The 16,095-nt window shown below is 42.5% G+C and overlaps 1 protein-coding gene across 2 annotated transcripts in view; it reads right to left on the minus strand.

Annotated features, from left to right (window-relative positions):
• Positions 1–51: 51 nt before the first annotated feature.
• Positions 52–16,095, minus strand: part of LOC108427175 (homer protein homolog 3) — a 66,144-nt gene continuing 50,100 nt past the window's right edge. For both annotated transcript variants that reach the window (XM_017697146.2, XM_017697144.2), the window contains 3 exons: positions 4,677–4,784; positions 2,761–2,841; positions 52–2,382 (listed from right to left, as the gene is read on the minus strand). In XM_017697146.2, coding sequence (XP_017552635.1) covers positions 2,197–2,382; positions 2,761–2,841; positions 4,677–4,784 — 375 coding nt within the window. In that variant the 3' untranslated portion in view covers positions 52–2,196. The remainder of the gene's footprint in view (positions 2,383–2,760; positions 2,842–4,676; positions 4,785–16,095) is intronic.

Raw genomic sequence — 16,095 nt, forward strand, 5'->3', positions numbered from 1 at the left:
CTGAGTCTTTTACTTCATAGGTAGAAGGAAGATAAATTCACCCCAGTCAAATTAAAGTTGGCATAAAGTTTTTATTTTTTTTAATGAATGGAAACTGTGCACAGGTTCAGCATAGAAACTAGTACCTTAACTGAGAGGTGTTAACTGATACTATTCAAGGCCAGAGCAGAATGGCTGCCTTAAAATAACTGCAGCAAAATGTAAAACTGAATGTATATAATATGCTCTATATGTTCAGTACTGTTTATAGTGCAGTTTGCAAGAGCGCAACAAAATTTCACTTGGCTATGAACCATAGGCCACAATATGAAAAATAAGTGTGACATTGTGGAAATGTGTACTTGCACCTTCTACACCTGTACCAAAATAAGGCCTTTAACTTACGAATAGGACGTTGGTCAACAAGAAGCTGCAGAAAGTCCTGATATGTTGCTGAGAATTGGTAGCTGTATCCCTTAGGGTAATTAAACCCTATACAAGATACTGAAGTGGCACATGGTTGTTAACAGCAGGTTAGCTTAATGTATTACTTTGAGACCTGCATTTGCAATGTTGATATCCTCTTAAGATCTTGTATTGGCTGCAGGCTCTCTAACACTGGTACAGAACATTTTACTCCACGTTTTAAAGCCATTTCACCATCACATATGTTCACATTTACAAATACATGAAGCACGGCTCTGAATAGGTTTTCTGAAGCTACGACCGATATGCAACCATGCAACCTTGGTCATACAAGGCCTATGGCATCATAACTCAATGCATAGAAGCCCTACGATCTAGCTGCAAAAGCAAGTCACTGTAACACGACCCATCCAAGCCAAAGCTTGCATTCCTGAATGGTGAAAATGATTCTTAACTTATACTTATTACTTCTTTAGTTATAGCTTAACCTACAAGAACCTGTCAGAATAACAAATGAATTGCGTATTTTCTATCTAATAAATTTCTATAAATGCAACTATAAACTTCTGTATCATTATGACCCCAATAATGTACGATATTCCAGATTTTGTAATAAAATGAGTAAGTTTTGCACTTAGTCAAAAACAATGCAATAACTCTTAATATTGTAATACAATACATTAACTGTTTATACTGAATGTAACACTGTTTTCCATTGTTGGGAATTACATTTTCATGTTGATCTGGTGTAATAGCTTATTGCATTATCAGTAAATTATATTTTTTCCAAATGATAACACTTTTGTATGGTAATACTATTTACACTATTCATACACTCTTCAGTTCCCAGTATAATGTTAGGCAAGTTATGTTTTTGACAAAGGTAAGTACAAATTATATCATTATTAGTAGTAGTATTATTGACATTACTGGGACATCATGACATTATTGGGTTCCACATCCCACCAATGTGTGATCACAGCTATTTTCAATACAGTCCATACCATCAAATAAGCAATCAAATCGAGCAGTGCTGCCCTCAGTAGAGCAGTGACCGTTCCGCTGGTCTTTGGTATACACGTGTCTCCAGCTCTAGCACTGCTTATCTTCTGAGCGAAGAAGCCGCATCCATGTGGTACACTCACTCATTAATCTTTCAAATTAATCTCTTGAATTTATGAGTTCATATAAACTTGAATCTCATGAAGTAATAAAGAGATTCAGTATGCTTAGCTTGTGCTCAACCATAGACAGTTGTGTTATTCCATGTTAGTTGTTTGCTAGTCTGTGCCATTTCTTTAAGAAAGGATTCTAAAATAGTACCATGATACTGATTAGTTCTACCATCCTTACTGTATAAATGTGCATTGTTTACATCTTTGACAATGTAATTTAATACGTAACTTGTAGTCTGGCTCTTTAATTCCACTATGGTCATGCTCCACACACTGTATCAAAAATAGTACTTTCCCCCCTGTCATTATTAACTTAATACTGACTTAAACTGAGATTGACTTATTGCTAATCTGTTAACGGAAATTGCAACTTAGTGCGGAAAAATTGAGAGAAAACGGCAAAGAAAACTGAAGAAAGTGTGTTAACTAGCACATCTTAGCCTCTTCCATTCTCTATTTGAAAAGCATAGCTACACTACATGCTGCAATGTGGCGCCTCCTGATCGACTGCCCCTCTATGTTCTGGAGCCAGGTTGTTGAGCTGAGGCTGAGGGCTGGACCACCATTGTCTTCTAGACCTCAGCTCCTGCAGGTCAGTGAGAAGGTCACTCTCACTCTATTTCTCCAGCAGTTTGACCAGACTCTGTCGGAGGTCGTTGAGGTCGAAGATTTTGACGTCGAGTATCTGGATGACCCTCTGGACCTCGTTATCCACGCGGTCCCGATCCTCTAGTGTAGAGGCCAGGCTTTGCTCAGAGTTTTGCACCCTCCGCTCCAGGTCCATGTTACGCATCTCCAGCTCCTGGACAGAATAACAATATTATTTACTCAACTGTAGTTCTTCTTTCTATCTCGTGCAACCCATTTTTACCAGGACAGAAAGAAAGGATGGCCAGTGTTGACCAGTGCCACCCTAGTTTTAAAGAAAGACTGCACTTCCAGACACCTCAGACACAGAACGCTGGGTGCTGGGACAGTCACCGAATTTCCAATGCTGAACAATACCAAGACCAGTATCTAGATACCAATACTTATACTTTTAAAAGCACCTAAGTCAGCTAATTACTCTACATTAATTCCAGTGTTCTAGCTCTTGTGCTTTTTTTGAATCATGTTTCTAAGTGATGGGCCAAATGGGTTGTTATGGCAGTGTTGTACTGCTGCTGAGACTTTTAGTCACCTGTAGTCTATGAATGGCTTCTTCTCTCTCCTGCTCCATTTCATGGAAGTTGGACTTCTTTGCTTGAAGAATGCGGATTTCCTGAAACAGAAACAGAGAACTAGAACTGTCTCAGACCATCACTAAATCGAGGAAAACTGTATGAGTAGTAGGGCTACAATGATTTGTAAATAGAATGTCCATTATGGGAAGATGCTGAAGCTCTGTTTGCAGCAACAAATGAAACAATCAGAGTTCTCTACATGCTCTATAATATTCATATGATAGATATTTACAATACGTCAGACTACAATACACAACAGACAGCACAGGGGGAAATAAGGCTTCTACTGTTTGGTTGGCCTATGAAAGCAGAAATTGGTCAGCTAAATGGAACTTGGCAGCAGATGATGCAAAGTGAGAGGAAACCGCAGAAAACATAATAGTGTAATTAGTGGAGTAACCAAGTAATAATCAACAGATTAACTGATTATAAAAATAATAGTTATTTACAACCAGGGTCATAGGTTTAATGACTGGAAGTATACACACTGTACATACTGCACTGCTCATGACAGGTTTTTTATACTAATTATTAGCATTAACGATTACATTAGGAATGTGCTGTGAAAAGGTTATTCAATAAGTAAAACATTCTTAAACATTCTTCTTTAAATGTTTTCAAAATGTTCAAAAAAATTCATTACTGTATTGTAAACAAGCCATCTAGAGAGGTTTGATGTAAAATGGTCCATTGCAGAGAAAGTTACAGATTTCTTTACATTGGTGGTGATAAGAACCAGGGTCGCCCTGTCTAAAACACAAAGACAGTCATTTTGTTCATTATCCAAAACCAACAGTGAACCTACATGTTTTATATGTAATGTTTATGATGGACCGCGACCCTGAGGGAGAAGCGGCTTGGAAAGAGCATGTGTGTGTGTATATGACGGTAAAATAGTGGAAAATCTGAAAAAAAGTCCCCTAACAATGGATTACAATAAAAGGATTATCAAAACATTCAGGTGTAAAGCAGTGTCTCAGACATCAGACAGTATATATCCAGCTATTTCATGCAATACATTTTTGTGAGGGAGCTTTTATAGGTGGACATCTGGTTGCTACCACCACCATAAACAAGTCTAAGTAAGTTTTTGTGAAATGAAGCATGTCACACCAAATCCCTGTGAAGGACCTCCCATTTAACTTATACACTTCAAATAACTATAATTATGTTTAAATAAACATGCTGAACTACCACCCCCCACATAATAACATGTTATTATGCATAATAACACGTTAACTGGCTTCTCTACTGCCATGACTAACAATAGTTTTTATATAAAATTGTTCATCAACCTCAGCAATCATTACATGCAATTCATATCATTGTATTTATTAAAACAATATACTGCTAACCAGCAAGCCTTTTCCCATTATGGGAGTTCATGGATAAAACCAGATGCAAGAATCAGAATGACAATAACAGTTGATCAAGTATCTAGAACCTACATAAGTGATGTGTTAAACAACTGAAATACATATCCATCCATTCATCCATCCAGTATGGATATAGGTGTTTAGACCAGTACGCAGTACCAACCAGGCACTGGACAAGGGAGCTCAAAACTGGACACTAGTTAGAAATTCCAGGTGTCATGCAGACAGAGACGTACCCTTTTAGATGTAGAAGCTTTTTTCTAGGTTTAAATAAATGTAAATAAATGTAGCAGGCAGGCTTACTAAACTAGCTTCTTAGCTATTGCTAAGAAACAAGGCCTCAGAATTAGTGGAGTAGTACCAGCTAAATTTAAAATTTAAAATTACTGAGGGGGACAGTTCATCTCTCAATAACCATTGAAGAGGACACAAAGAGGACCGCCCTAATGCTGTGTTGTGCTGTGCTTCTACAATGTGACCTGACTCTTTCTCCTTACCTCATCTTTGGCCTTGAGTAAAGCCTCCAGTTCCTCCAGGGATTGGGTGAGCTCATCCTTCAGCATATCACTGGGGCCCTGACCCCCATGAGCCTCTAAATCTGCCACCTACAGACACATAAACACTCCGTCACTGCACTGCAGATGGGCCTCCAGTCACTTTGAGTTAATAGCTATAAGTCTAGACTCATTACTGATATTGTGAATGTCAGTAATGAATTTGCATTATATATTGATCAAGCATGGTGTCTGAATGACAATTTGAACCCCATTCAAGGACTATGACCCCATCCACTATGAACTGCCTCACCTCTGCAGTGTTATAGGCTTTATTAAAAATTGTCTTAGGTATAGTTTTAAATACTTTTGAGTTTTAAAGAGTTTTGCTTTAAATAATTGTACTTCACTGAAAGGTTAGATTTTAGTAATATTCAGTATGTCCAGAAGATATCAGTCATTTTTATTAGCTGTGACATGTGAATTATTACAGCAATATTTACAGCTGCCATACTGATATTGCATAAGGCTGCAATATGCAAATGAGCTTTTTGACCAATCACTGTCCCAGTTGAGTGCTTCTATGGATGTTTTGATGAATGTGTTAATGTAATCCAACACAAATTAATTACTTTGGTTAAAATAATGCAGGCTGGACTTCATCATATTATTGATTCAGCAGTGCATTTTTAACCTAATGAAACTTCACGTCCTCATATGAAGGCATAACCTTTTGGCTTCCGTGAGCCATTTACATTGATAGTATGAACTCAGAACTAATGTTCTCAAATAAGGGCAGATTGTTTAGTGATATCAGCAGCAAAACATCTGCCATGGTGTATAAAAAAGTTGGCACACAGCTTGGTAAGCACGCCTAATAGGAGAAGCACATACAAGGACACTAAGAAACAACATGTTTTGTCACTGAAACCAGTTCCTTTACAGTGATCAAGATTTGTAGTTTGGACTCGTACTAATTTAATGCATTCAGGTGATATTTATGAGTCAGCATGACAAAGTACTGATACAAGGACAACGGAAAAATGTCACTGTAATGCTTGTGTATAATAAAAGCCTAGAAAACCAATAGTGGCCTAATATACCTCAATATGTTAAATCATACGTCACACATTTTGTTCCTTTAACAGTGTACATATACTGTATGAAATGAAGTGATGTGCTTGCAAAATAAACAACAGGTTTACAGGATTTTGCACTAGACATTTTTATCGACAAGAGCGCTGTAGAATGGTGACAACAGTGCCATTATGTTGTAGGTTTTTCTAAGTATACTAGGCTATTCTCTGTATACTGTAGAGATATATGAATAGGCTACATTATTGAAAACAAATAGATGCGTTCTAATTCAGCGTTTCTCAGCCCTGTTCTGGAGGCTGACTGCCCTGCGCTTTTTAGTGTTTTCCCTGCTCCCAACACACCTGATGGAACTAATCAGCTCATTAACAGCCCATTATGCACATGCTCTGTACTGTACAGAGATGTGGGAAGTAGGGGTTGCTGAGGGTGCTGCAGCAAAAAAGCTTAAAATAAATGAAACATAGTAAAGATCTATGTTTGCTTGTTTCAGAGTGGAATTTGCATTTTTAAATTTTATGTACATATTTTCCAAACCTGCAGTAGCCATGCACTGTTTAAGTTAACGCTGAATTTATATTACAGTGAGCCGAATCGCTTACTTCAACAACTCCTGGCTGCTTTGGGGGTCGTGTAGCTGAAACACAAGAAAATTGAGGTGCAATGAAGGAAAGTGTATGTAGAGCTGTATGGTAGTTCTGAGCCTAAGTGACTTATTATTTACACTTGAAAAACCGAATTTAACACATTGCCCCACGTTTTTCTTTTTTAAAAATCGACAGCTATATCTCCCGCTCTATGTGCATTCCAGTGTTGACCCTTAGCGCATGCTTATGGGAATGACAAAGTTGGTTACAGTGCCGCATACATAACAAATGAGTTGATTGGTCCACACTCAACTAATTTGCATGAAGTCTTGCCAGAAGGAGAGAGAGCAGGTTGTTCATCAGCGGTCTTATGTGTCAGTTATATGTGATCTTTTGCTACTTTATGTAATGTCAGGGCACATTCTGGTTGATGTTAACTATGAATAAATGAAATAAAAAAGGTCATTTTGCACATCGTCATGGTTCACATACACCTTCCCGTGTCCCTGGGACAGTAAACCTAATATCTTCATATAAGGATAGTTGGCAGCTGCCACTAAATACAAACAGCAAGGAAAAATCAAAATGCACCACACACAGGTCAGATGCAGGGCATAATGTTGTATAATATATCCATCCATCCATCATCTTCTGCTTCTCCGGGGTTCGGGTCGCAGGGGCAGCATCCTGAGCAATGAAGCCCAGACCTCCCTTTCCCCAGCCACTTCCACTAGCTCCCTGGGAGGGATTCCGAGGCGCTCCCAGGCCAGCTGGGCGATATAGTCACGCCAGCGTGTCCTGGGTCTTCCCCGGGGTCTCCCCCCCGGTGGACTTGCCTGTGACACCTCCCAAGGGAGGCGTCCAGGAGGCATCCTAACAAGATGCCCGAACCACCTCAACTGGCTCCTCTCGACGTGAAGAAGCAGCGGCTCTACTCCGAGTCCCTCCCGGATGACCGAACTTCTCACCCTATCTCTAAGGGAGAGTCCAGCCACCCTGCGGAGGAAACTCATTTCAGCCGCTTGTATTCGCGATCTCGTTCTTTCGGTCATTACCCAAAGCTCATGACCATAGGTGAGGGTGGGAACGTAGATCGACCAGTAAATCGAGAGCCTTGCCTTATGGCTCAGCTCTTTCTGTACCACAACAGACCGGTAAAGAGCCCGCATCACTGCTGACCCAGCACCAATCCGCCTGTCAATCTCCCGCTCCCTTGTACCATCACTCGTGAACAAGACCCCGAGATACTTAAACTCCTCCACTTGAGGCAAGAGCTCATCCCCGACCCAGAGAGGGCTCTCCACCCTTTCCCGCGTGAGAACCATGGCCTCGGATTTGGAGGTACTGATCCTCATCCCGGCCGCTTCACACTCGGCTGCAAACCGATCCAGTGAAAGCTGAAGTTCACGGCCTGATGTCCCCAATAGGACCACATCATCTGCAAACAGCAGCGATGTGACCCTGAGGTCACCAAACCGGACACCCTCCATCCCCTGACTGCGCCTAGAAATTCTATCCATAAAAATTATGAATAGAATCGGTGACAAAGGGCAGCCCTGACGGAGTCCAACTCTCACTGGGAAAAAGTCTGACTTACTGCCGGCCATGCGAACCAAGCTCCGGCTTTGTTTGTACAGGGCCTGAATGGCTCGTAGCAAAGAGCCATGTACCCCGTACTCCCGAAGCACCTCCCACAGAATACCCCGGGGAACACAGTCGAATGCCTTCTCCAAATCCACATGTGGACTGGTTGGGCAAACTCCCATGAACCCTCAAGAATCCTGGAGAGGGTAAAGAGTTGGTCCAGTGTTCCACGACCAGGGCGGAACCCGCACTGCTCCTCCTGAATCCGAGGTTCGACTATAAGCCGGACTCTCTTCTCCAGTACCCTTGCATAGACCTTACCAGGGAGGCTGAGGAGTGTGATTCCCCTGTAGTTGGAACACACCCTCCGGTCCCCCTTTTTAAAAAGAGGCACCACCACCCCAGTCTGCCAATCAAGTGGCACCACCCCTGATGTCCACGCAATGTTGAAAAGGCGTGTCAGCCAAGACAGCCCCACAACATCCAGAGCCTTGAGGAACTCGGGACGGATCTCATCCACCCCTGCAGCCCTGCCGCCAAGGAGCTTTTTAACTACCTTAGCGACTTCGGCCTCAGTAATGGACAAGCCTATTCCCGTGTCCCCAGACTCTGCCTCCTCACTGGAGAACGTGTTGGTGGGATTGAGAAGGTCCTCAAAGTATTCCTTCCACCGCCCAATGACGTCTTCAGTCGAAGTCAGCAGCACACCATCTCCACTATATACAGTGCTAGTGGCACACTGCTTTCCCCTTCTGAGTCGCCTGATGGTTTGCCAGAATCTTTTTGGAGCCGACTTAAAGTCACTTTCCAAGGCCTCACCGAACTCTTCCCACACCCGGGTTTTTGCCTTGGCAACGACTGAAGCCGCAGATCGCTTGGCCTGTCGATACCTGCCAGCTGCCTCTGGTGTCCTACAGGCCAACCATGTCCGGTAGGACTCCTTCTTCAGCTTGACGGCATCTCTCACTGGGGTGTCCACCACCGGGTTCGAGGATTACCGCCCCGACAGGCACCAACTACCTTGCGACCACAGCTACAGTCAGCCGCTTCAACAATGGAGGAGCGGAACATGGCCCATTCTGAGTCAATGTCCCCCACCTCCCCCGATATCTGGTCAAAGTTCTGACGGAGGTGTGAGTTGAAGGTCAATCTGACAGGTCCTTCTGCCAGACGTTCCCAGCAAACCCTCACTATATGTTTGGGTTTGCCTGGTCTGACTGGCATCTTCCCCCACCACCTGATCCAACTCACCACCAGGTGGTGATCAGTTGACAGCTCAGCTCCTCTCTTTACCCGAGTGTCCCGTACACATGGCCGCAAGTCCGCTGACACGACTACAAAGTCAATCATTGAACTGCGGCCTAGGGTGTCCTGGTGCCATGTGCACTTATGGACATCCTTGTGTTCAAACATGGTGTTCGTTATGGACAAACTGCGGTTTGCACAGAAGTCCAAAAACTGAACACCACTCGGGTTCAGATCAGAGAGGCCATTCCTCCCAATCACACCCCTCCAGGTCTTACTGTCGTTGCCCACGTGAGCGTTGAAGTCCCCCAGTAGGACAATCGAGTCTCCAGGAGGAGCACTTTCAAGCACCCCTTCCAAGGACTCTATGAAGGCTGGGTATTCTGAACTGCTGTTCGGTGCATAAGCACAGACAACAGTCAGGACCTGTTCCCCAACCCGAAGGCGTAGGGAAGCTACCCTCTCGTCCACCGGGGAAAACTCCAACATACAGGTGCCGAGTCGAGGGGCTATGAGAAAGCCCACACCTGCCCGCCGCCTCTCACCATGGGCAACTCCAGAAAAGAAAAAAGTCCAGCCCCTCTCAAGGAGATTGGACCCAGAGCCCAAGCTGTGTGTTGAGGTGAGCCCGACTATATCTAGCCGGTATCTCTCAACCTCGCGCACCAACTCAGGCTCCTTCCCCGCCAGTGAGGTAACGTTCCAAGTTCCAAAAGCCAGTTTCAGCAACCGAGGATCAGAACGTCAAGGCCCATGCCTTCGGACACTGCCCGATCCACAATGCACCGCACCCCTACTACTGCCCCTCCCATCGGTGGTGGGTCGATGGGAGGGGGGACTCATGTAGCTCCTTCGGGCTGGGCCCAGCCGGGCACCATGAGTGAATGCCCGGCCACCAGACGCTCGTTGGCGAGCCCCTCCCCCAGGCCTGGCTCCAGGGTGGGGCCCCGGTAACCCTGATCCGGGCAGGGTACACAAGTCCTGCTTTGTTGTCCTCATAGGGGTGGTTATGGATCACACTTTGTCTGGCCTGTCATCTAGGACCAGTTTGCCATGGGAGACCCTACCAGGAGCTTTTGCTCCAGACAACATAGCTCCTAGGGTCCTTCAAGCACACAAACCTCTCCACCACGATAAGGTGGTGATCCATGGAGAGGGTTGTATAATATAATACAATGAAAAGGCACTGACCAGAGAAGGGGTCAGTCTCAGTGGATCACCCAATATAATACAATTATACTATGCATAATTGCATAATATAATACTCAATCATAATATTGCAGCAATATTAACCGCACTAGTTTGTCCATAAGCCCTGATCTTTATGAAGGAGGGGGTGGGGCACTGTAAAATGCAGATGTAGCCTCTTACTTGAGCAATAGATACAAAATGTTTCATAAGCGTGACCTCATGTCCTGTCAGGTTGTTTCATTTGAAGGGAACTGCACAGCTTACTCTACTACACCTCTCTTAAAGTTGGATAGAAATTGTGTCAATGCCCCCTGGGCAGAACATATGCTTATTGATACTATAGTTAGGATAACAGCGCTCTCCTTTCAAATATAATTTAGGAGAAATAAGCAGGGAAATTAATGACTCACAGCCCCATCTGTGCACACACAAGCCGCTCTGCCGGTCCACTTTCCACATACGCAGTTCTGCTCTTCCTTAATTGCTTATACACCAAAAACAGTGTTGTAAAACGAAGAACCAGCAAAATTGCAATCGTTCCCCTTTGTTATTACATATAAGCTGTAGTTGGATGTACATTCACTACCGATTAATCAACGAAATAAGTCTGTGAAGGACAGGGGGTGGGGTGGGGGGTGGGGGTAGGGGGGCATAATGCCCGGAAGTGCTGTCCCATCCAATTTTCTACGCATTTCTATGTGATTAAAAATGATTACATAATTGCTTTTTCACTCTTAAAACCTTACTGTCCTCTATGTGCGCTGTTTACTCTGCTCTTTTTAGAAAGGAAAGCTCTGAGGAGGGGTCAGTCTCAGTGGATGACCCAAAGCCAGGACACGGGCATTAAAGGCCTTCTGCCTGCCATGCATACAACATGAAAGGGCTGCAGAAGGCAGCCAGTGCTATCCTACTTCTCTCTCTCTCTCTCTCTCTCTCTCTCTCTTTCAAAACTCGCCAGTCAACCCTTCACTCTATCCACTTTATGATGCATTCATGCTTTACCATCTTTCTTTCACGATCTCTCTTCCTAACCTTTTTTCTTCTCCCTGTGTCTTTTCTCCCTTTCTCTCCCTCTGTTTCTCACCCTGTTTTTCTTTTTGTATCCTCCTTTTTTTCAAAGCTTAACAGCAAATTACTCTCTTCTACCTTCACATCATTCTCTTCCACTCTTCTCTTACAGTCTGCCAGCAAATCATACTCTATCTTTATCATACTTCTCTCTCTCAAAGCTCACCAGCCAGCCCATCATCTTTTTATGCCTTCATGCTATACCGTCTTTTATGCTTTCACTTCTTTTTCTTTCTTCCTTCTTTTTCTCTCAAAGCTTGCAATCACTCTATCCCTTCTATCTACATACCATACTGCTCTCACCTTCTCTCACTCTTTTCTCTCTTCCACCATTTCTCTTTCTCCCTTTTCAATCTTTTAAAGCCAAACCCTATCTCAATTCTTTCTATACCTTCATGCGATAACATCTTTCTTTCATGTTCTCTTCTCTCCCCCCTCACTTTTTTCTCTGCCTCTTTCTCTCTCCCCCTTTTCTCTTTATGCCTTTTTGTTTCTTACATTTTCTCTTTTTCTCTCCCTCTCTTCCTCTTTCTTTTATCGCATACCATTCCATCCTTCCTATACTCATTCTTTTCTTTCTGTTCTTTTATCTCTCACCCCCTTCTTTCCACAAAAGCACCCCTTGTATCCTCCTATTACACTCATCTCTCTTTCTCTCTGTCTCTCTTAACTTTTTCTTCTCCCCATCGCTTTTCTCTTTCTCTCCTCTTTTCTCACCCTTTCTTAAAGCTTGCCAGAAAACCTATCACTCTATCTCTTTATTCCTCCATGCCATTCTTTCTTTCACACTCACTTTTCTTTCTACTCATCTATCACTTTTCTTTCTCCCACTCTCTCCTCTATTTCTTCCTGGTTGCTCTCTTCCTCTTTTCTCACAAAGCTCGCCAGCAATTTGCTCTATCCCTCATATCATACTTCTCTCCCTCTCTCTTTTTCTCTTGTCCTCTACAACCATCACAGTCATGAGCTTCAGACCTCAACATCTTCCTGAGGTTTGTCAGCACAACACACTCACACACATTCCACAGCTGAGGGAAAAAAAAAAAATTAAAGGACACCTCACAAAGGTCCCTGCCACTTGGAGAGTCTTGAGAGAGACTGGCTTATTTTTAACTATGTAAAGTGCAAAAAGAAAAAAAATCCCCCAAACGAGGGGCTGCCAGTTCCCCCTGGTGATTTTTCATTTCTCCTAACTAGGCCATAGAAAGTAGGATATAGCTGTCCTACAAACCCTCCTCACTCGCTCTCTCTTTCTGTCTCTCTTGCTCACTCTCTCACTAGTCTCATGAGACATGAACCATTTTCAACCACCTGGTCGCCTGATTCACACTAAAGAGAGGGAGGGAGGGAGGGAGGGAGGGGGAGAGAGAGAAAGAGAGAAAGAGAGAGAGAGAGAGAGAGAGAGAGAGAGAGAGAGAGAGAGAGAGAGACAGCTGCTCCCTCGACCACAGACTCCTGTCCTGCCCTTGTTGGTTTTCAAAAAAGGATAACAGAAGAACAAAGTTAGGGCAGAAGAATGAGATGATGATCACTTTCAAGATTCATCAACAGAGGCTACAACATAATGATGTCACAAACATGATCTTCTCATTAACAATAACAGGCAGATGAAACACTCCTTAACTGAAGGTCTACTGGAGGTCAAAGCCCAATTAAGTCAGCTCTCTAAGCTGGCACCCACATATTGAATGTGTCATGAATCCATCACTGTCTGCATTTCCTCTGCTGACTCAGAGTCTACAACCTTAAGAACATTACTCTCCTTCACTACAGGGCTGTTATGCCATTAGCAGCAGGTTCGGTTGGCACTTAGAGCTGCTAAAATTTCACAGAAACTCAGTAGGATACCATTAGCCTCCTGGCCGGAACCAGACAGTAGCAGAAAATCCCCCTAAGCCACTGATTGGATTGGAGACCACCATGCTGAACCAATCACAACAATCAAGTCGTGGTAGTGTTAGGTTATCTGACCATTCAGAAAGGCTGCTACACCCTGCTACACTCTGATTCCAGGCAAATTAGCTTCCACTCTGCAGGATATATGTGGACCAGCAGGAAATAGTAACAGCAGGCTTTAACCTTATCTGTAATCTAAAACCCTTTGATACCTTCCAGAACGTTCATAATAACCAAAAATGCAATTATGGATCTGAGAGTGAAGATTCCCTCTCACATCTGCTAAACACATATCCATTAACTGCTACAACTGCCCAATCAGTGAGGTTCCTGCTCAACTTTGTATGGATGGGATGTCTGGCTACAGTCTGCTTACCACTGAGAGAAATAGTGATTATGTTATAGTTAACAACAAACTCTTGATGTGTTATTAGTTTGACTCAACATTTTGCTTAGTGCTCTAATTGATTACAAAAGCATCTCATATCTTCACTGTCCTCTATAATGGTCACTTTACAGCAGAGGGCAAAAATGAGAGAAAAAAAATCTTTTAACGTACGTTAAAGGAGTATTTATACCATTTGGCAGATGCTCTTATCCAGAGCGACTTACAATTGGATCATTTTTTTTACATAGGTAGGCAAAGGTAGGGTTAGGAGTCTTGCCCAAGGACTATTATTTGTATAGTGTAGGGAGCTGACCCAGGCAGGGGATTGAATCCCAGTCTCCAGCGTAGAGGGCAGAGGTGTTACCCACTACACTACACAACCACTACAATTTTACTCATTTTTTCTCAGTTTAATATACTTCCTTGTGCTCTTTGAAAGACATTACGGTGAGTGGGGAAAAAAGGTTTAATTCTATAAATTAAAGTTGATTCTATATTTAAATCTCACTGGCCAACTCTGTCACTGCGCTGCTGTATGTAGTTAAAATGGCTGCAGTGGACCTAAACATTGTGAGACAGTATAGTATGACATGCGATACGAAAAATATCATTTTCTAAAAAAGTTGGGATACTGCGCAAAAATGTAAATAAAGACATCATGCAATGATGTGCAACTCATTTAAACCCTACATTTAACTGAAAATAGCACGAAAACATCATGTCAAATGTCAAAACTTAGAAATTTTATTGTATGTTGAAAAATACATGTCCATTCTGAATTTGATTCCAGCAGCATGTTTCAAAAAAACTTGGCACAGGGGCAACAAAAGACTGCTTAAGTTGTGTAATGCTAAGAAATAGGTTAATTGGCAACAGGTCAGTAACAACACTGGGTATGAAAAGAGCAGTAAAGCGGTTTCAGAGGTGAAGATGATAAGGGTTCTACCACTCTGTAATAGACTACTCAGGCAAATAATGCAACAATTAAAAAATAGCGCATTTGAACATAAAATAGCAAAAAAATTGTGGTTTTTATTTTCTACGGTACATAACATCATCAAAAGATTTAGAAAATCAAGGGACAAGGGCAAAAACCAATATTGTCTGGTCATGACCTGCAGTTCCTAAAGTGGCACTTTAAAAGAGGCATGATTCTATACTGGAAACGCCACCGCCTTCTCTGGGCCTGAGATCATTTAAAGACGGATAAAGACGAAAAGTGTCCAGTGGTCCGATTTAAAATTGCTGAATGAGTTGAAATTATTTTTTTGAAAATCATGGACACGGCATCCTCTGGGCTAAAGAGGAGAGGGACTATCTGGCTTGCTATCAGCACACTGTATTAAAGCATTCGTTTGGTATGGGGGAAGCATTAGTGCACATGGCATGGGTGACATACACATCTGAGAAAGCACCATTAATGCTGAACAATATATACAGGTTTTGTCTTTTTCAGGAAGGCCAGTGAAACAACACCAAAACACATTCTACACTTATTACAACAGCATGGCTTTGCAGTAAAAGAGTCTGGGTGCTAAACTGGCCTGCCTGCAGTCCAGCCCTGTCACCCATTGAAAACATTTGGCACATTATGAAACTAAAATATGGCAAAGGAAACCCTGAACTGTTGAGTAGCTTAAATCCTATATCAAGCAATAATGAGAAAAACATTTCACTATTAAAACTGTAGCAGTTGGTTTTCTCAGTTCCCAAACGCTTACAGAGTGCTGTTAAAAGAAGAGGTGATGAAACACAGTGGCAAACATGCCCCTTCCCAACTTTTTTTAAATGGGTTGTTGGCATCAAATGTGTTGAACGTGCATATATTTTTCAAAAACAATACAATTTCTCAGTTTTAAGATTTAATATGTTGTCTTTGTATTATTTTCAATTATATATAGGGTTTAAATGTTTTGTACATCATTGCATTCTGTTTTTTATTAAAATTTAACATTAAGAGTCCCAGTTTCTTTGGAAACAAGGTTGTAATTTATCATGCTTGGAATCAGTTTCCTACCTCTTCATAAATTCACTGTTTTTGAGCTGAAAGACATGAGGTTTAAAAAAAAGACTAACACAGAGGTAACACAACATTAGCATTTGCTATTTATCTAAAAGACTGACTGTCTATCTTTCTGTAAATTTAAAACCACAAGTGGTCTACTGTGGCTTACTGTGGTCTTGATATGGCTTTAATTTAATATAGTAAAGGCAAAATGCTGACCGGGGCGCTGAGACACAGAACGAGAGAGTGTTCAGTCTCTCATTGGCATCTGTCAGTAGAAAGTGAGCAGCAGATGCTGATGGCAGGTGCCACTGACGATTGGCTAGTGCCTCCCCTAAGCAACAGTTACAGAAACTAATCAGG

Source organism: Pygocentrus nattereri, chromosome 19, assembly GCF_015220715.1.
Source record: "Pygocentrus nattereri isolate fPygNat1 chromosome 19, fPygNat1.pri, whole genome shotgun sequence".
Classification (NCBI taxonomy): domain Eukaryota; kingdom Metazoa; phylum Chordata; class Actinopteri; order Characiformes; family Serrasalmidae; genus Pygocentrus; species Pygocentrus nattereri.